This window comes from Mollisia scopiformis, assembly GCF_001500285.1.
Source record: "Mollisia scopiformis unplaced genomic scaffold LY89scaffold_12, whole genome shotgun sequence".
Taxonomy (NCBI): Eukaryota; Fungi; Ascomycota; class Leotiomycetes; order Helotiales; family Mollisiaceae; genus Mollisia; species Mollisia scopiformis.
Genome location: NW_017263592.1, coordinates 1,282,464 through 1,299,307, shown reverse-complemented (window position 1 = coordinate 1,299,307; position 16,844 = coordinate 1,282,464). Strand labels below are relative to the sequence as shown.

The 16,844-nt window shown below is 48.0% G+C and overlaps 8 protein-coding genes across 8 annotated transcripts; 7 read left to right on the top strand and 1 right to left on the bottom strand.

Annotated features, from left to right (window-relative positions):
* Positions 1-437: 437 nt before the first annotated feature.
* Positions 438-1,786, top strand: LY89DRAFT_685108 (uncharacterized protein). The gene is made up of 4 exons (XM_018215021.1): positions 438-888; positions 940-1,014; positions 1,060-1,305; positions 1,352-1,786. The coding sequence occupies exons 1-4, from the start codon at positions 646-648 to the stop codon at positions 1,664-1,666; spliced, it is 879 nt and encodes a 292-aa protein (XP_018071534.1). The 5' UTR covers positions 438-645; the 3' UTR covers positions 1,667-1,786.
* A 724-nt stretch (positions 1,787-2,510) lies between these two features.
* On the top strand, positions 2,511-4,082 carry LY89DRAFT_616985 (DmpA/ArgJ-like protein). The gene is made up of 4 exons (XM_018210784.1): positions 2,511-2,837; positions 2,885-3,069; positions 3,113-3,636; positions 3,687-4,082. Exons 1-4 carry the CDS (start codon positions 2,753-2,755, stop codon positions 4,072-4,074), a joined length of 1,182 nt encoding a protein of 393 aa, XP_018071533.1. The 5' UTR covers positions 2,511-2,752; the 3' UTR covers positions 4,075-4,082.
* Positions 4,083-4,413: 331 nt separating this feature from the next.
* On the top strand, positions 4,414-6,527 carry LY89DRAFT_782363 (acid protease; the record flags this gene model as incomplete). The annotated part of the gene is made up of 7 exons (XM_018222572.1): positions 4,414-4,584; positions 4,634-4,727; positions 4,802-4,863; positions 4,912-5,111; positions 5,158-5,547; positions 5,611-5,708; positions 5,757-6,527. The coding sequence occupies 7 exons, from the start codon at positions 4,414-4,416 to the stop codon at positions 6,398-6,400; spliced, it is 1,659 nt and encodes a 552-aa protein (XP_018071532.1). The 3' UTR covers positions 6,401-6,527.
* A 143-nt stretch (positions 6,528-6,670) lies between these two features.
* On the top strand, positions 6,671-8,158 carry LY89DRAFT_685106 (uncharacterized protein). The gene is made up of 2 exons (XM_018215020.1): positions 6,671-7,360; positions 7,410-8,158. Exons 1-2 carry the CDS (start codon positions 6,910-6,912, stop codon positions 8,024-8,026), a joined length of 1,068 nt encoding a protein of 355 aa, XP_018071531.1. The 5' UTR covers positions 6,671-6,909; the 3' UTR covers positions 8,027-8,158.
* A 240-nt stretch (positions 8,159-8,398) lies between these two features.
* Positions 8,399-10,944, top strand: LY89DRAFT_685105 (DEAD-domain-containing protein). The gene is made up of 2 exons (XM_018215019.1): positions 8,399-8,915; positions 8,966-10,944. The coding sequence occupies exons 1-2, from the start codon at positions 8,521-8,523 to the stop codon at positions 10,653-10,655; spliced, it is 2,085 nt and encodes a 694-aa protein (XP_018071530.1). The 5' UTR covers positions 8,399-8,520; the 3' UTR covers positions 10,656-10,944.
* An 835-nt stretch (positions 10,945-11,779) lies between these two features.
* On the top strand, positions 11,780-13,076 carry LY89DRAFT_734159 (glycoside hydrolase; the record flags this gene model as incomplete). Its single annotated transcript, XM_018219882.1, has 5 exons — positions 11,780-11,974; positions 12,045-12,177; positions 12,223-12,351; positions 12,447-12,793; positions 12,864-13,076. The coding sequence occupies 5 exons, from the start codon at positions 11,780-11,782 to the stop codon at positions 13,074-13,076; spliced, it is 1,017 nt and encodes a 338-aa protein (XP_018071529.1).
* Positions 13,077-13,103: 27 nt separating this feature from the next.
* Positions 13,104-14,588, bottom strand: LY89DRAFT_718832 (WD40 repeat-like protein). The gene is made up of 3 exons (XM_018218450.1): positions 14,410-14,588; positions 14,115-14,343; positions 13,104-14,044 (listed from the first exon to the last, which is right to left on the bottom strand). Exons 1-3 carry the CDS (start codon positions 14,568-14,570, stop codon positions 13,361-13,363), a joined length of 1,074 nt encoding a protein of 357 aa, XP_018071528.1. The 5' UTR covers positions 14,571-14,588; the 3' UTR covers positions 13,104-13,360.
* A 347-nt stretch (positions 14,589-14,935) lies between these two features.
* Positions 14,936-16,378, top strand: LY89DRAFT_585753 (uncharacterized protein; the record flags this gene model as incomplete). The annotated part of the gene is made up of 2 exons (XM_018209338.1): positions 14,936-15,541; positions 15,641-16,378. 2 exons carry the CDS (start codon positions 14,936-14,938, stop codon positions 16,376-16,378), a joined length of 1,344 nt encoding a protein of 447 aa, XP_018071527.1.
* Between the last annotated feature and the right edge of the window lie 466 nt (positions 16,379-16,844).

Sequence of the window (16,844 nt, the reverse complement as noted above, 5' to 3'; positions counted from 1 at the left end):
CCCGTTGACATGTTTCTGGGGAACGGAATTAGCTGACGAGCTGCGCTTTGTACATAAATTTCTCTGCGATATGAATGCTCCGCAGAGCATGCGATGGTTTCATAATTGACGACTCGATGGCTCATGGCAGCGCAGTAGAAGATCGCTAGATCAGACTAATACATGATTTCAAGCACGTAGCTTCTCCTTGAAGGGGTCTTCATCTCTAAATTTTCCTGATTGTTTCTCTGCAGCAAGCATATCCACACTTATTCATGCAACATGCCAATCTCATGCAGCCACAATCACTCAATACTCCAAATGGATGGACGGGAAGTGATCCAACGCGAGTTCCCGTGATATCGCGACACCCCCGCTCTTTTTCAGCTGATGCGACGTGTCTGATCGCGGGCGTCGAGGCTGCATAACACGTTATTTCTTATTTATTCCTCAGTGCAGGAGTGAGTCACACTGTCTCAAGTTCAGCCATGGCGGGAATTTGCTTTTCCTCGACACCGCTCATTTGCTGGGGCACAGTACGGTTTTGATCCCGTGTGTCAGCCGCGGAGGAATTTGGGGGGCTTATATACAAATGAACATTCCTCGCGAGATTCTTATCTCATCGTCTTCACTTCCTCCATTACGATCAATTGAGGTCCAGCAAACATGGCCCAATCAACCCCAGCGCCAGTCCCAGAGCTCAAGACCTACAATGGCAATTGCCATTGCGGCGCTTTTAAGTTCAGCGTCCAGATGCCCGACATTAAATCGGTGGTGGAGTGCAATTGTAGTATTTGTTTCAGGAAGGGGTATAAGTGGGCGTTTCCTGGGGAAGGGCCGTTCACCATTGAGAGGGGAGGCGGAGACTTGAAGGAGTATGAGTTTGGGGTGAAGAGTATGGTTCATAAGGTATGTTGCGTTTGTGAGTGAGGGAGGAAGATGCTAATGAAGCGTTTGTAGTTTTGTGGCGTGTGTGGGATAGGGATTGGAGGGTCGAGACATGCTGCTCCGCCCGGGCAGCAGTTGGGTATTAATGTAGTGTCTTGTTGGAGATCTACTGAGTTTAGCTAATGATGGCAGGTTCGTACATTGCAAGATGTGGATCTTTGGGCGCTGGAAGTGAATAAATATGATGGCTGCGCTATCGCACCCGCTTATGAAGCCCCGAAATACAAAGGTCCTGAACCGACAGCCGAAATCGAGAATGCGAAGACGTATACTGGGTCTTGTCATTGTGGTGCTGTGACCATGGCGTTGAAGACCAAGGAGCCCTTGAGCGGGGGATCGGAGCATATCCAGGAATGCAATTGCAGTATTTGTGCTCGTGTACGTCTCCCTTCCTCTCGTTTCATCCCCAGACTAATGAGTATAGAACGGAACGATCCTCACCTACCCCGCTTCCGATCAAGTTCATATCGAGAACAAGGGGAGCCTCACGTCCTATGTCTTTGGAAGAGGTTTTCAGTCCCATGAGTTCTGTGGCATCTGTGGAGTCAGTGTGTATATCAAGAAACTTGATGTCTCGGATGAGGCGTGGGAGAAGGAGTCTGGGAAGGGGAGGAGCAAGGAGGTTTGGAAGGGGATATGTCCTGTTAATCTGAGGTGCTTTGACTGCGTGGAGTGGGATGCGATCCAGGTTAAGAAGGGGTATTATAAGGATGTTGGGAGGGAGTATGTCGTGGAGTGAGTGAATAGGAAGGGTAACTAGAGAAATCTCATATTTATGAGATGATGGCGGTGTTAGGGAAATCTAGACATTCATCCTGCAGCTTCCTTCACAATCAGTCTCATAATCAAAAAGAACTCGAAATTAACGTCCCCGTTTCCAAATGCGTAGGTCTATCCTCCATCGCCCAACTTCAATAACTGAGCTGAGTCCTTTGCGGACCTCGCTTAAAAAGGACCTCGATTGAAAAAAAAGACGAGTAAAAATATAAAAGGAAATAAAAGCCGAAACGGTTCCAAAGAAGCCAGAAGCAAAAACTTCACTCCCGAAGGAGTGTCCAACACCATAGCTAGTATGGGGTCTAAAGGGGATTATCTTGAGCCATTCGTATTTCAAGCATTCACGAGGGTATAGAGAGGCACGATAATATCGCAAGCATCTATACACTGGAAGCCGCTGGCTCTTGAGTCATTCGTATTTCAGGCATTCACACGAGAATATAGAGAGGCACGATCACTGTCGCAAGCATCTATACCCTGGAGGCCGCTGTCTCAGAGGATGATGCCAAGAATCTGTTTATTTAACTTTGTACAATGCTAAAGAGGTTGAGGGCTGTGATTGGTTGAAGAGCTTTAGCGTGCTGATATTTGGCGAGGCAGATTGAAGGTGAGCAGTTTCGTCGGTGTCTGGTGCTTTGCGTTGAGGAGAATGACATTCGAGATTCAATGACGAATGTCCATCTTTCTTCAGAGAGCTTATGCCCCTTAACCCCTAAGCGAAGGGCCACTTCTCGGCACCCCACTTTTGAATTTTCACTACGATCTCGGCGATGACTCTAAGTATCGACTGTACCTGCATCGATTGACATTATCCAAGTATTCGCACTTCGAGTACGATGATAAGTGCGAGCTGACTCGAATTCTGCTGTTTGTGTCTGAGTCACTTCTGCTTTGGGCAGGTGGGATGCTTTTAGCTTCACAAGATTGAACATTTACCCCGCTCACGTGTTTGGGGTTGTGTTGATATAAATAGAAGTACTTGCAAAGTTGTCGTGCTTTTTGAGGTATCGATAACAGTTTTATTCTATTTCAATTTGATATATTCACAATGGCACGTATCACGACTCGCGATTTGGGGTATAGTCCTGGACAACTTGAAGCTGGGCCTAAGAATTCTATTCTTGATATCAAAGGTTGGGAAAGCAATATCCCCGATTGAAATGCTCGCTTACAGGAATAGGGGTTCATGTCGGTCAAGTGACTGTGGGAAAAGACGGGGACGATGTCTGCAATGGTGTTACTATCATTCTCCCTCGCGATCCTTCGGAGATCCACATCCCATGTTATGCAGGAATGCACACCTTGAACGGCAACGGCGAGGTTACTGGCTCGTACCAGGTCAAGGACTGGGGATATACTAGCAGTGTTTGTTTTCCTGCTGTCTCAAAGTCTCATGCTAAAAGTATAGCCTCTCGCTTTGACGAATTCCTGTAGTCTTGGCATCACCTTTCACGCAATCTGGCAATGGACCTTGGCTCAAGCCCGTAAGAATGGCACCTCGTCGGAGGCACTCAATCATAATTATGCTACTCCAGTTGTGGGCGAGACATCGGATTGGTGGTTGAATGATGCCCACCAAACCGCTCTCGAGGAGAAACACATCCATGAAGCCTTCGCCAATGCACTGACCCAGACAGAAGTCCAAGAAGGTCAGCGTGGAGGTGGTGCCGGAATGACTTGCCATTTCTTTCCTGGCGGGACAGGCACTTCGTCAAGAATTGTGAGGGGTCATGGTGAAAAGAAGTATACTGTGGGTGTCATTTGTCAGTCGAATTATGGGCACTTGCCCGATTTGCAGATTGGCGGGGTGCCGATTGGAAAATTGATCTTCAAAGAGAGGGGGAGTCCTGTTCATCAGCCGGAGAAGACGCAAGCTCAGCTTACGAGTGGAGGCGGGAAGGCTGATGAGGGAAGTATTGTCATATATCTCATGTGAGTTGCTTTTCTTCATTGTAATTTGGAGCTTCGCTGATGTTTGCTAGTACCGATGCACCTGTTCTTCCCCATCAGTTGAATCGCATGGCTAGACATTGTGCGGTGGGACTTGCCCAAGTTGGCGGTCATGGTGTGGGACGAAATCACTCTGGCGATATCATCATGTGTCTTTCTACTGCCAATAAGCCGGACGAGAGAGTATCGACCCCGCAGGTCAATATGATTGGTCCGATTGAGAAGAATCAGATCGAGATCATCAAGAATGAGAGTATCGATGCCATGTTCAGAGCAGCTTCTGAAGCCACGGAAGAGGCGATCTTGAACTCCATCATTGCAGGTAGAGATGGGAGAACGGGGTTCGAGGGCATTCATTTCGATGGGTTCCCAGTCGATTTTGTGAAAGAGTTGTTGAAGATGTATCGTGTAGATGTCTAAAAGTGGCGCTATTTGGCTTCATTTTGAAGCACTACCTTCATTCTGTCTCGGGTCGCTCACGTACGAAAACATGTTGGTGTTCTTCGTTAGCTTGAGTGTCCGCTTCCTTTGCTCCTTCTGTTTTGAAGTCGACCTCAACACCCCAACAATGTCAAAAATGCTCCTTCCTCATCCAGTGATTGACTTGAGGGCCTCTCTCTCTCTCTTGTGCTTGTTCTTCCACCTATCCTCTTCATCACAAACCCATTACACACATCAACAGCACTACAACAACAGCATTGCTTCCAGACATTCTATCATTGCATTGCTACTATCTATCTCACCACAACAAGGATCACGATGATTCTCTCTCTCGCCCTTCCCCTCCTGGTCGCGCAGAGAGCGCTTGGTCAGGGAGGCCCACGTCAGGGTGTTGCAGAACAGAAATCCGTCATCTCAATGAGATCTCTCATGTATGGAGAGCTCCTCGATGACGCCAAGTCGCAGATTAGCGAAGGCAAAACAGTCGTTGTGAGTACTCGCTCTCTGCAGAGACAGCTTGTTGTTAACATCTGCGTAGACAGCCACCGGTGGTTCAGGTCCCTTTGCACACACCACTATAGTGACTGCCACACCTGGTTGGGACGAAAACTGGGGTCCAGAAGGAGTCTATCGTCCTATTCACTATGCTCACCAGCATGATGCGGACCACCGCCGCAGATCAGAGCTGAGGGCACCTAACTTCCAGATGCTGTGTTGGACGTTCGTGGTCACCAACATATCCAGGTTGATGGAGGCGAGAAAGTAGCAGTAAGTGAAACAATGACTGTGAATGAATTATGGCTGATGGCGGAGAAGATAGAAACGAGTCCAAGCTGGGCATCCACCGCGACCGTAACTGGCATCAGTGGCTGGGAGCCCGAGCATCATTGTGCTACACCTACTATGGCATCCGCAGTTGGTAAGCGTTACTGGTCAGGCCACGAAGCGGAAAAAGAGGAAGAGCAATTCGTGAACAAATTGCCACATTTCAATGCTTCAGCAATGAGACATGATACGTGCGTGATACTGAACCCTTTTGATGCTCTATCGCTAATTCTACAGGCGGTGGGTGACTAGCGTTTATCTGGGAAATCCACCGATTCTTTTGCAGGTCGAGATCAATACTGGATCCAGTGACTTCTGGGTGTACCCTGAAGGCAAAGGCTGGGCAATGCCGGGATACAACGCATCGAACTCTACAACACATGTCCTCCATGATAAGCAGACCTTCAAGTCCGTGGATCAAGGTGGAACCGTGTCAGGAACGGTTGTTGAGGATGCAATGCGCTTCGGTGTCGAAGCACCGGATGCAGACCCTTCTCCAGATAATGCTTATGGACAGCTACTGTCCAACAATTGCACATTTGGTGTTGTATCGAAGCAGAATCATGCTTCTGCTATAACCCTTCCAGATGAAACGACATGGAATTCCCTGGTGTCACCAGATAACACGTACGATGAAACAGAAGACGATGGACTTGAGGTCTAGAAGATGCTTAACAACGGTACATATAGCCAAGCCTATGTTGATGGGATGTTGGGCTTGGGAATGGCGAAACTTGATGACAAGAGCCCGACTAAGTTTCTTCCCTGGCTTGCAAGAACACATAACAGTAAGTACTGTAGAACCATGATACTTGTACAGAACTGATCTAATCTAGTTACTCTCTTCACACTCAGCCTAGAAGGTGGCCGAAGTTCCGAACGTGGCTACTTTGGGCTGGGGTACATCGACAAGAAGCGGGTGAACGGAACGATTTCTTACACACCTGCACAACGAACTCCATATCGAAAGTTTGGGCCTGGTTGGGGTATCACTATGACTTCGTTCGAAGTTATCGAAGCTCAACAGCCACCAACTGAAACCAATGTTCAAGTAGTGGTTGACTCCGGCACCGAGTACATCTACCTTCCCAAAGATCTTGTGAACCAGTATTATCGCCAAGTTGAAGGAGCTACATACAATACTACGTACAAGCAGTGGTTCTTACCATGTGAAGGAGGGCAAATGCCAGAAATCAGTTTTGGACTGAAAGGGGGATACGTGGGAACATTGTCCCGCGTTGTCCTTGAAGATCACATTCCAATCTGGGGATTGGCCACAGCTAGCGGCCCTGAAGAGCCAGAATTAACAGTTTGTGCTGGTCGATTGCAAGAGGTAGAGAAAGGAGGACAAGCGATCTTTGGATGGCCATTTTTCTCCTCTCGTTTCCTGGTCTTCGATCTTCATGGAGAGAAAATTGGGATCGCAAAGCAGAAAAAGCCTCGAAATCCCTGGGGATACTATGATGACGATGAAGAGTGAAGCAATTGATGTTTGAGAATCGGATGCCTTGGTTTGAAGGTGGCTTTAGGTGGGAGGGAGAAAGATTGTTTGACCCGGGGTAATCACTATCAACACAACCATACGTTGTGCGCATTCAAGTGTAGAGTATTCGTTTTCTAGGTATCCGAACAAGGCAATCGGATGTTTTACAACAAGCAGGAAATCGTCATCACGTGCATCCCACTCTTTGAAATCTTCACATGCTTGACTTCACATGCCAGCGACCGGGATGCTGCTTCTGCGACTATTCTCAACATCTTGCAATTCCGATTTCTTATCGCCCTTTTGACTTTGCCTCACCATCCCCCACGGTCACTACCTGTTCCTCCGTTTATATCTTCAAATGTATATGTTTCAACCATGTCTCTGATATAATTACCCCACCCTTTGCTCTGTGTTTATTCTCCTTTTTTATTTTCAGAGCGTCAGCATTCCTTGCCGCCGGACCCCGTTGCTATCCACGGAACGAGATAGGGTTTACATTAGACATGGCTCAGATGCGTCAGCGAGATGCGATGTCTACCTCCAGCATTCGTCCCCTCTCCGCAGATTTCCTCCCCCGACCAAAAGAAGCCTCGATGCTATTCTCCATACTTCCTTCGGCGGTTCAATTCCGCCTCCCCCGCCTGCCTTCCATCCGCCGTTCGGTCTCAATGTACGGACTTGCTTCAAGACGCAAATCAGCGGGCTCAAGACCATCGACAGGTTCTTCGACATCTTCTGGGACACGAACGCCGGATGTAGGGTACACGTCTGCCATGGTGTTGAGTGAAGGGAGAACGATGATGGCAGACGAGGACATTGCGGGGTACTATGTCGAGAGCGTCTCAACAAGTGATGATGAGGGATTGCAGAGCAAGGCGGGCAAAGAGAGACAACCTCAGAGGATGGAGCTGACGGAGGGTGCTAGTGGGATTGGGTGGAAGTTTGCAAATCAAGGTATGGACCCGTGTTGGCCATCTATTGTACATATTCTGATTCTTTTAAGGCCTTAGTCTTTTGAGTCTGGCTGTGGACGAATCCTCCACGATCTCTCGAGATCCTACTTTTGGAAACCCGAGCTTTGCGAGACAAGTCTATATACACTCTCTGGCATACCTTCTCCGAGCCCTTCCAACAGATCTCACGATAGAGGAACGGATGAGTGTTCGTGGCTCTTTACCAGAAGGTATTGTGGAACCTCTACATCTCGGCCTCAATCCATCCTACGCATCCAATACATCTCCGCAAGGAGAACAAGAACCGTCTCTCCTCCATCGAACACTAGCCTCTACTATTATTCAACTATTTATTTTTATGCAATTCATTATGCCCTACCTCAAATACCTTCTCAGCACAGCATACGCCTACGATCGCGAACACAAGATCTCTGAGAAGGTTCTGGCACAAAGTATAGAGACTGTAGATAGTCTTGGTAAAACAGGCCTGAATCTCACAGGAGCAATATATGGTATGGGCGATGGCAAAGTAGGACAGATGATTACAGAGACGGCAGCTTGGTTTGTAGAAGGTGTTACGGGAGGTATTCACGAGGGTGTTGGAGAGGGTATGGTTATCATGGGTGCAGCGCCGAGGAGAAGTCAGGTGCAGAGCTCGAGAAAGTGATGTATTTATGATTGATGTGGTAATGATTAGATGTAGACGATGCTTGGTGCTTTATGATACCCTGAGATATGGTGGCGTTTTGCATTTTTGGTAGCATAGATAGAACATTTGGAATTCATCTCTCCCTTGGCCTTTGAAATCAACTCGACTGTCAAATGAAAAGCTGGATTTGAAAAATATCTAGTCTGCTTAACGACTTGTGCTCAGAAAACTATGTGCAGAAACATTCCATGGTGAAGAATGGAAGGGGCTTCAGGGGCTGCTTCAGGCGAAAAATGATAGGGGAAAATGGCACGTGCTTTAGTACCAGCCCAGGCCCGATATGGACTAGCCGAAATCAAAAAGTTCTGGAGATTGTCAAGTCGTTGATTTTTTTACTTGGTGATAGATACCACAACTCAACATCTACATTCATTGTAACTACTTGTCCCCTTCAATCCTATCCTATTTAATACGCTGTTTCTGTTGGGATTGTTTGTTTTGGGGGAAGCAAGATGTTCAACGTCTGCAGAAGAGGCCCGGCCTCGATATCTCGAGCTCTGAGCGCCGCTGTCCCTACTATTCGTATACCATCAACCAGACCCTCGTGTCTGTCATTAGACAACCAGACATCAACTCGATTATCCTCCGAATCGCGATGGCTACACATCTCTTCGGCATTGAGAAATCAAGCTCCTGCATATCGCCATGAGAGCAATCAGGAGAGCACGGAGCAGCCTATGGGATTTGGAAAGGAACAACAGAGAGAAGTCACAAAATTTCAGGAGCTGATGGACCATGGCATGGTACACGGCAATGTCGTCGAATCAATTACGAAGGGCATGGGACATCACACAATGACCGAAGTGCAGACCATGACCATCAACGCTGGGTTACTGGGTACCGATATGTAAGTCGCGCGATGTTATATCTTCATTCGCCCGACTGACTTTTCCCTAGTGTCGCCCAAGCTCGAACTGGAACTGGTAAAACCCTTGGATTCCTCATTCCGACCGTCCAGAATATTCTTCGCCAGAGCCCCGAATTGGCACACCGAAGACAGCATACTCGAGCAAAAGCTAGCGACATCCGCGCAGTTATCATTTCACCCACGCGTGAACTTGCAGAGCAAATTGCTGTCGAGGCCGATAAGATATGCCGGAATACCGGTCTCAAGGTTCAAGTTGCAGTTGGTGGAAACAGCAAGCGGATGATGTTGAATAAGACTTTGCGTGAAGGATGTCATTTACTCGTTGGCACGCCAGGTCGCCTTCAGGATCTTCTGTCCGACGAATATAGTGGGATCAAAGCTCCAAACCTTACGACTTTGGTACTTGATGAAGCGGATCGACTACTGGATGCTGGCTTCTCGAGAGAAGTTGAAGCAATCATCGATTTGCTACCGAACCGCGAACATGTCGACCGACAAACCCTTTTGTTCTCTGCGACAATGCCGAGAGAAGTCATGCATCTTGTACGAAATACTCTGAAGCCCGATTTCGAGTTTGTACAGGCTGTCAAGCCAGGCGATATTGCGACACATGAGAAGATCCCTCAAAAGATAGTTATCACTCCTGGTATCGAGAATTTTATGCCTGCTTTACTGGAATTATCTAAGCGGGAGATCGCAAGATACGAGGCCAAGGAAGAGGGAGCTAAACCTTTCAAAGCAATTGTCTACTTTTCATCTACCGCCAATGTCAATCTCGCTCATGATATCTTCGCGGGCTTGAGAGCAGGTGGCGGACTGTTTGGCAAGCACCCATTACATCCAGCCACAGTTTCCGTCATGCACGGTCAACTCACCCAGGAGCAACGTACCAGAGTCTCCGAACGTTTCCGCAGAGCAGAATCTGCACTGTTGTTCTCTTCAGATGTCACAGCCAGAGGAATGGACTTCCCTAATGTATCACACGTCATCCAGATTGGCCTGCCACCGAACCAAGAGCAATACGTTCACAGAATTGGTCGCACAGGAAGAGGAGACAAGACCGGAGAAGGGTTTATCATTGTAGACAAATCTCAGCTCCAACCAGCTCGGAGAATGCTACGAGGACTACCTATCACTCCCGACAAATCGTTGGAGTCAGCTGCTGTGGACATGACCAAGGATACCCAACTACCAAAGTCGGTAGCGGATACTCTGAGCCAAGTTGGAGAATCGACAAAGATGGTGTCTCGTGGAACCAAGGTTGCTGCTTATATGGGTTATCTTGGTCAAATACAAAGAAGTGACGCGGCAGAATCAATCGACGCTCTGAATCAGTGGACACGATATGGTTGGGGTTTCGAGCAGCCTCCTATGATTGCACCTATCCTTGCCAACAAGCTAGGTATTGCGAGATTACCGGGCGTAAATATCGGCAGAGAGCCACGGGATGAGAGTGGTGGCTTTGGAGGGAGTGGGGGCGACCGGGGATTTGGAGGACGAAGTGGTGGATTCGGTGATCGAGGAAGTTCTGGAGGCTTTGGCGGACGAGGTGGCGGAGGTTTCCGTGATCGAGGAAGCTCTGGAGGATTTGGCGGCCGAGATGGAGGCAGAGCTGGTGGCTTCGGCGGACGAGGAGGCGGAAGAAGTGGTGGATTTGGTGATCGATCGTCGGGAGGACGAGGTGGTGGGAGCTTTGCCAACAGGGAGCCGAGCTTTTAATGAAGTGCACGTGTAAGTGTGTGCATACTAGACGGCTGGCTTTGGGTCTTGGGGTCTGGGCTGTCGAACCATATTGTTTCATTTGTTGCGTGTACAAAAGCTCACGGTCTGTATGAATAGTCGGCGGCGTTCGACCTCTGGCAAAGTTTGGGTAGATCGATCATAGCATTGCAGAGCGTTCTGGGGTTTGGGGGCAACTACAAGGCTCTCTGGTCCGCTCACTGGGTCTGGCATAGCCTAGTATGACAGTAATTCAACTCTACTTCACTTTAGGTCTTTGACCAACGGCATGCCCTTGTGTTTCGTCGCATTTCATTCCTCTTCATGTGTTTGTGGATCTCTTCAGGTGCCCTGGTCATTCCGGCTTCTCAGGCTGAAGTACAGCTATCCGTCGCCGGGCCATTGGATTGTATAATATCCGGCTCAAGTCAATTTATTTCAATTACACTTGACCCGAACCGTCACCTTTTTCAGTGTTAATTCTTGGGGACACATTTCTTCTTTGTTGGATACCGTGCATTTAGTCTAGTGGTAACGAGTTACGAGGCACAGCGAAGCTCGCACCTTCACTCTTCCCCTTCATATACGATTTCAATTGTCAACAATCTTTCGGACATTCAACGTTGCTCTAATCCTGTGCTGAACTCAAAATCTCCCTTTCACTGCCGTATCAGATAACGAATCACTTCTAATGCTTTAGGTAAAAAGCTGTTCTCTATCTGGGCTTGGGAGATTCTGGGTCCAAAAATGGTACACGAAGCCACAATATGGAACACAACAAAACACTGCATCTTTGCTCTTGGCCTGCTAAAGACCGCATTTTTATCCACATAGATTGCTCCTGTAGTCCCTCTCAGTATCTGTTTTGTTACTGGTTCAACAGTTCCGCGTCTCTGGATATCAGCCTACCCCTCCCGCACCAACGTGTTGGTTCTGGAAGAGGATCTGGATATGCAGGTCCAGCTTTCCATCTGCTAATCCTAGTAAATGCCGGCTTGACGGATAAGTGATGCTTGTTAGATCACTGACAGCTACATATATTTCCCTAGGCCGGTTCCTGGAAGCTTCGTCCTTGACTCCTCTTTTGTTGGCCATTCTTTCATCCAGATTCAAGGACCGCCAAAATGTTCTTCCAGTCGCTGACTGCTGTGGCAGCCATCCCATTTGCTTCTGCTCAGTTGAATCAGCTTGCTCAAGATGCTGGGAAAATGTACTTTGGCACTGCAACTGACAATGGGGAGCTTAACAATACGCAGTATGTTAGCATTTTGACCAATACGTCCGAATTTGGTCAATTGACTCCGTCAAACGGTCAGAAGGTAAGTTTCCACCAGTCTCCGAGACCTGTTTCCATGATCGAAAGATAGCATGTTGACAGGACCGAAATAGTGGTTTGTAATTGAGCCAGAATTCGGAGTTTACAACTTCTCCATGGGCTCAGTTGTAGCAGACTTGGCTGCGAGCAACAACCAAATACTCCGCTGCCACAATCTGGTTTGGCATTCACAATTAGCACCATGGGGTCAGTTTCTTCCCGTCCAATCCCGCTCTTACTAACGTGGAGCAGTCGATACCATGACCTGGTCAAAAGAGAACCTCACAGCAGCCCTCATCGATCACGTAACACAAGAAGCCACACACTGGAAAGGCAAATGCTATGCCTGGGACGTCTTGAACGAAGCTCTCAACGAAGACGGTACCTACAGGAACGACACCTTCCTCGCAATTCTCGGCCCAGAATACATCAAGATCGCCTTCCGCGCAGCAGCAGCAGCTGATCCAGATGCCAAGCTTATTACAACGATTATAACATCGAGCACGTCTCCAATAAATCCAATGCCGCAAGAGCAAATATTATCAAGCTTCTTCAGGATGATGGGATCAGGATCGATGGTGTGGGGCTTCAGAGCCATTTTACTGTAGCCAATGCGCCGAGTTTAGATGCGCAGATCGAGAACATGCAGCTGTTTGCTGATATGGGACTCGAGATCGCTATTACGGAATTGGATGTTAGGCTAAATGAGCCAGAGAACAGTACGAACCTTGCGAATCAGAGCCAGGTTTACGAGAATACTGTTGGAGCTTGTATGCAAGTTGATGAGTGCATTGGAATTACTGTTTGGGACTTTTATGATCCTGTGAGTTGTGTTGTTTCTGCTTTCAAATTGGGATGCGAAGCGTGGACTTCAAGCTGATTGATTTATGTAGTTCTCCTGGGTTCCAGATACGTTCCCTGGCCAGGGATCAGCGACGCTTTATTTTGCAAACTTCACCAAACATCCTGCATATCAAGGCATTGTTAACGCGTTGACGAATGGGACGGATTCAGGATCTGACAATGACAACGGCGATGACTGTGACGATGATGGGGATAGTGGGGACAAGAAGAAGAAAAGAGACAGTCACTGGTGGAGGCTTTGAGAAGAAGTGAAGTAAGACTCTATTACTATTTGTCTAGTAAAAGTCTCTGTAGACGGAGAGGTTCTATGTAAACGTGATCACAAGTTGCCTCCCATATGCAAATGTGATCAGCCCACATCAAAGCCCAGATGTACACGAAAGGCCTGAAAACGCCAACAAACGCCATGGTATCTCCGTCCGCAGTATCCACTTTTGTCTATTACACCATTATTCGCATCCAGATCGTGAGCGTCGTGAAAAGAAATTGCCTGCTTTTGTCGAATTTTAGCTTTGTTGCTGTTGACCTAAGGAGTGTGGAAGCGGGTGCGGTTCTGGCCCATGACGGTCCGAACATCCCAAACGCAGACACGCTCGTCCCAAGCAGTGGTGGCAACCCAACCCTCAGTACCGAAGAGACACCAGTCAACACCGGTGACGAACTCGGTGTGAGCGTTGAAACGGCCGTATTCATCTCCCCAAGCCTCAGGACCTAGAGTGATTGGTCGACTTGGCGTAGCAGAAGTCGAGCCATCCGTCCAGACTCGTGCGGTCATATCATAGCTTCCACTAATAAGAACATCGCTCAGGTGGGGGGACCAAGCAATCTTTCGAACTGCGAAATTGTGTCCTCTCAAGATGGCAACCGGTCCTCCTTTAGGGTTTCTAATATCAAAGGTACGGATCAATTGATCGACTCCAGCGGTCGCAATGACCGTATCACGATATTTGTTCCAATCATGCGTAAGAATCTCAGCAGGCTCATAACTAGGACGTTGCGGACCTCCTGGTACGGGGGCGTGACCATGGGCAGGAATGAGGTGTACCAAGTGGTTCGTGGCAGAGGCAGGTGTTCGCAAGTCGTAGATCCTCAAGTGAGAGTCTGAAGAGACGCAGGAGACGATTGACGCAGATCGGGGGGCAAATGCGGCACTATATGTGCAAGAATGAGTCGGAAGCGTAAGCATGCTTTGAGACCTAATGGGAGACCACTATAAGAACATGTCAGCTTTCGTCCTTTACACAACTCCCATGGGTAAGTGGGGTGGTAGGGAACTGTACCACTTTGACCGTTCCGTCCCATGAGCTTGATACGAATGAATCCTTTGTGACCAGATTGTATGCAACAGCATATACCTCACGATTATGCTCCTGCCATTGTGCAACTGGGTTATTTCCGGGGGCAGCGATATCGAACAGCTTGATTGAACCGTCCCCACCGGCCAGAATTACTTGTGTTTCGCTGGATTCAGCCCAGGCCAAATCATACACGCTATCAGAGGTCTCATAGCTATTCGGAAAAGATTAGCACATGGTCTTTACTCTTAATCGTCCGATTCCTGGCAGCTGTACTCACACTTTTTCCGCATGAATTCCACTGGCATCGAGACCTAGGACAAAGAGACGTCCATTTCCGACGAGTCCATAATTGGCAGAGGCGGCTACCGCAAGACGATTATCGAAATATGGTGAGTACTTCACGGCATAACCGTTGAAACCCGTCGTGCGAAACTCCATGGTGGACGTTGGTTGTTGCTTCGATCTGAAGTAGAATTGTTTCTCGGCTCGTGTTGATGCGATGATACCTCGGTATTTGCCAGAACGCTTTGCCACTTGTAGAGGCGGTGAGTTTTTGCTTGTACGCGTTGCCTCTTTTGAAGGCGGTGAAAGATGGAGGTGGAGAACGGTAGGCTAAGTGAAACCGCTATCGTCTAGACTGCTTTAGGTAAGGCGTATAGCTGCCTTATTGGCGACTTCCAGAGCAAAGTCACTTTCTTTTCTAGACTCTACAAGACTGGTGAAATGATTACAAAACATGAATTCGAGGTTGATTTTTCTGTTTGGGAGTCTGGGGAGAGGATACTCCCAATCTACACATCATCATGGATTCCTTCGTTTCCCGGAAGAAGAGAAAGCTCTCACCTCCTCCTCCAACCTCGACTATCGAAGATATCAGTGCTTTGAGCGCCCCAGATGACGAGTCTACGGATTTCAAGCTGGCCCTTCTCTCGTCCTTACATCCATATCTCGACCAGAATGTTCTTATGGATATGCTCTTAGCACATGATGGATCTGTAGAGAAAGCATCTGCCTCTCTCAACCCCTCGGATTCGCCCCCAAGAAAGTCTTCCGGTGTGATCGGTTACCAGAGCTCCCTGTCTGGCTTTGTCTCTCAGAATAGTACAGATGAAGGTTTGAACAAGAAAGCAAAACTACTTTCGAAGAAGGGCAAGACTTTACACCTATACGACCCCGCAGATGTGGCTGAACATACACCTTGCTCGATCATCCACAATTTCCTGCCGGCAGAAGACGCAAACGCCTTGCTCGAAGAGCTTCTCAAGGAAGTCCCAACCTACGAAAGAATGACATTCAAGCTGTTTGATAACGTTGTCCAAAGTCCTCACACTGCTTCGTTTTATGTTGACTCTTACGAGGAGCTGCAAAGGCAGAAGACAGAATATATCTACAATGGTGGACTCTTGACAGTGGGTGCTTCCAATCCGCAGTATCTACCTGATTGTATCCTTTTTTGGCTCTCGCTGCACAATCCTTCCCCTTCGTCGTCTGTAATTGACATTTACTAGGATGTTCGTCAACTTACCCCACAAATGCGCAAAGTCTCCCCTCAAGTCGAACAAGCAGTCAACTCCGAGATTACGAAGCGAATTACACGCTACCCTGATGGCAAGAAACTCAAATATCAATCGCCTGCGGTCTGGAAACCAAATGCAGCATTTGTCAACTGCTACGATGGCGGAGGGGAAAGTGTTGGATATCACAGCGATCAGCTTACGTACCTGGGACCACGAGCAATCATCGGGTCTATATCTTTGGGTGTAGCAAGGGAATTTCGAGTTCGCCGCATCATACCACAAGATGAAGAGAAGAAGGAGAAGTCCAAGGAAGACGGAGATATGGAGGGACAGATAGCGATTCATCTTCCACATAACTCCTTACTCGTCATGCATGCCGAAATGCAGGAAGAATGGAAGCATAGCATAGCGCCCGCACAAGCTATTGATCCACATCCTATCTCCGGCAAGAAGAGAATCAACATCACATATCGAGATTATAAAGCGAGTCTACACCCAAAATATACACCCAGGTGCAAGTGTGATGTGCCGGGGGTATTGAGAGTTGTTCAAAGAAAGAAGGAGAATTGGGGCAAATACTTCTGGATGTGCCATGCAGGTAATGTTCCTGATAAAGATGGATGCACTTTCTTCAAATGGGCAAAATTCAGCGATGATGGGCTTCCTATATGGGATGATTCAGACCAAGCCAAGGCTGGTCCTCATGCCGATATCTCTGAACCTTCTTAATATTTGGCCGAATTTTGGACTTCTCTTGGTATTCAGCATGCTAGACCCAGTTGGCCGTCGTGTACGATGCCTTGATGAGTCTAAAGCATGGAAGTCGATTGAACGACATGCACACACTGCCTTGGTATTCTCGCATTCGACTGCCCCTCTGCTTGGCTTTTCTTGGAACCAACGAACGTCTTCGCCTAGAAAGATCTAATTTATGTCCAAGATTCGCGATGCTTTTATCACCTTGGCTCCTTCTCTCTTCGATTTGCAACAAGTGGTAGTGACATCTTAGTTCCCGGACCCGAAGGAAATATGACTGTTGTTGGGGATATTGAGGTTCGTCTGACCCGCCAAGAGTCTTGGGTGCGAGAATGAGGAAGTTGGTTATCTCTGAAATGCTTGGGTGGCTGTAAGAAGTTGCATCGCACGCAAACGGTGCATAGTACCTGGTAGGATAGACAAATTTTATTCACCATCC

What these genes read in the sequence shown, in the direction of transcription:
- LY89DRAFT_685108 (XM_018215021.1), top strand. Translation starts at nt 646, where the DNA reads ATGGCCCAATCAACCCCAGCGCCAGTCCCAGAGCTCAAGACCTACAAT. An exon ending in GGCAGCAGTTGGGTATTAAT is followed by an intron (nt 1,015 to 1,059) that starts GTAGTGTCTTGT and finishes TAATGATGGCAG; the next exon opens with GTTCGTACATTGCAAGATGT. An exon ending in ATTGCAGTATTTGTGCTCGT is followed by an intron (nt 1,306 to 1,351) that starts GTACGTCTCCCT and finishes TAATGAGTATAG; the next exon opens with AACGGAACGATCCTCACCTA.
- LY89DRAFT_616985 (XM_018210784.1), top strand. Translation starts at nt 2,753, where the DNA reads ATGGCACGTATCACGACTCGCGATTTGGGGTATAGTCCTGGACAACTT. An exon ending in ACTGGGGATATACTAGCAGT is followed by an intron (nt 3,070 to 3,112) that starts GTTTGTTTTCCT and finishes CTAAAAGTATAG; the next exon opens with CCTCTCGCTTTGACGAATTC. An exon ending in AGTATTGTCATATATCTCAT is followed by an intron (nt 3,637 to 3,686) that starts GTGAGTTGCTTT and finishes GATGTTTGCTAG; the next exon opens with TACCGATGCACCTGTTCTTC.
- LY89DRAFT_685106 (XM_018215020.1), top strand. Translation starts at nt 6,910, where the DNA reads ATGGCTCAGATGCGTCAGCGAGATGCGATGTCTACCTCCAGCATTCGT. An exon ending in GTGGAAGTTTGCAAATCAAG is followed by an intron (nt 7,361 to 7,409) that starts GTATGGACCCGT and finishes GATTCTTTTAAG; the next exon opens with GCCTTAGTCTTTTGAGTCTG.
- LY89DRAFT_685105 (XM_018215019.1), top strand. Translation starts at nt 8,521, where the DNA reads ATGTTCAACGTCTGCAGAAGAGGCCCGGCCTCGATATCTCGAGCTCTG. An exon ending in GGGTTACTGGGTACCGATAT is followed by an intron (nt 8,916 to 8,965) that starts GTAAGTCGCGCG and finishes ACTTTTCCCTAG; the next exon opens with TGTCGCCCAAGCTCGAACTG.
- LY89DRAFT_718832 (XM_018218450.1), bottom strand. Translation starts at nt 14,570, where the DNA reads ATGGAGTTTCGCACGACGGGTTTCAACGGTTATGCCGTGAAGTACTCA. An exon ending in GGAATTCATGCGGAAAAAGT is followed by an intron (nt 14,344 to 14,409) that starts GTGAGTACAGCT and finishes TTTTCCGAATAG; the next exon opens with CTATGAGACCTCTGATAGCG. An exon ending in GGGACGGAACGGTCAAAGTG is followed by an intron (nt 14,045 to 14,114) that starts GTACAGTTCCCT and finishes ATGTTCTTATAG; the next exon opens with TGGTCTCCCATTAGGTCTCA.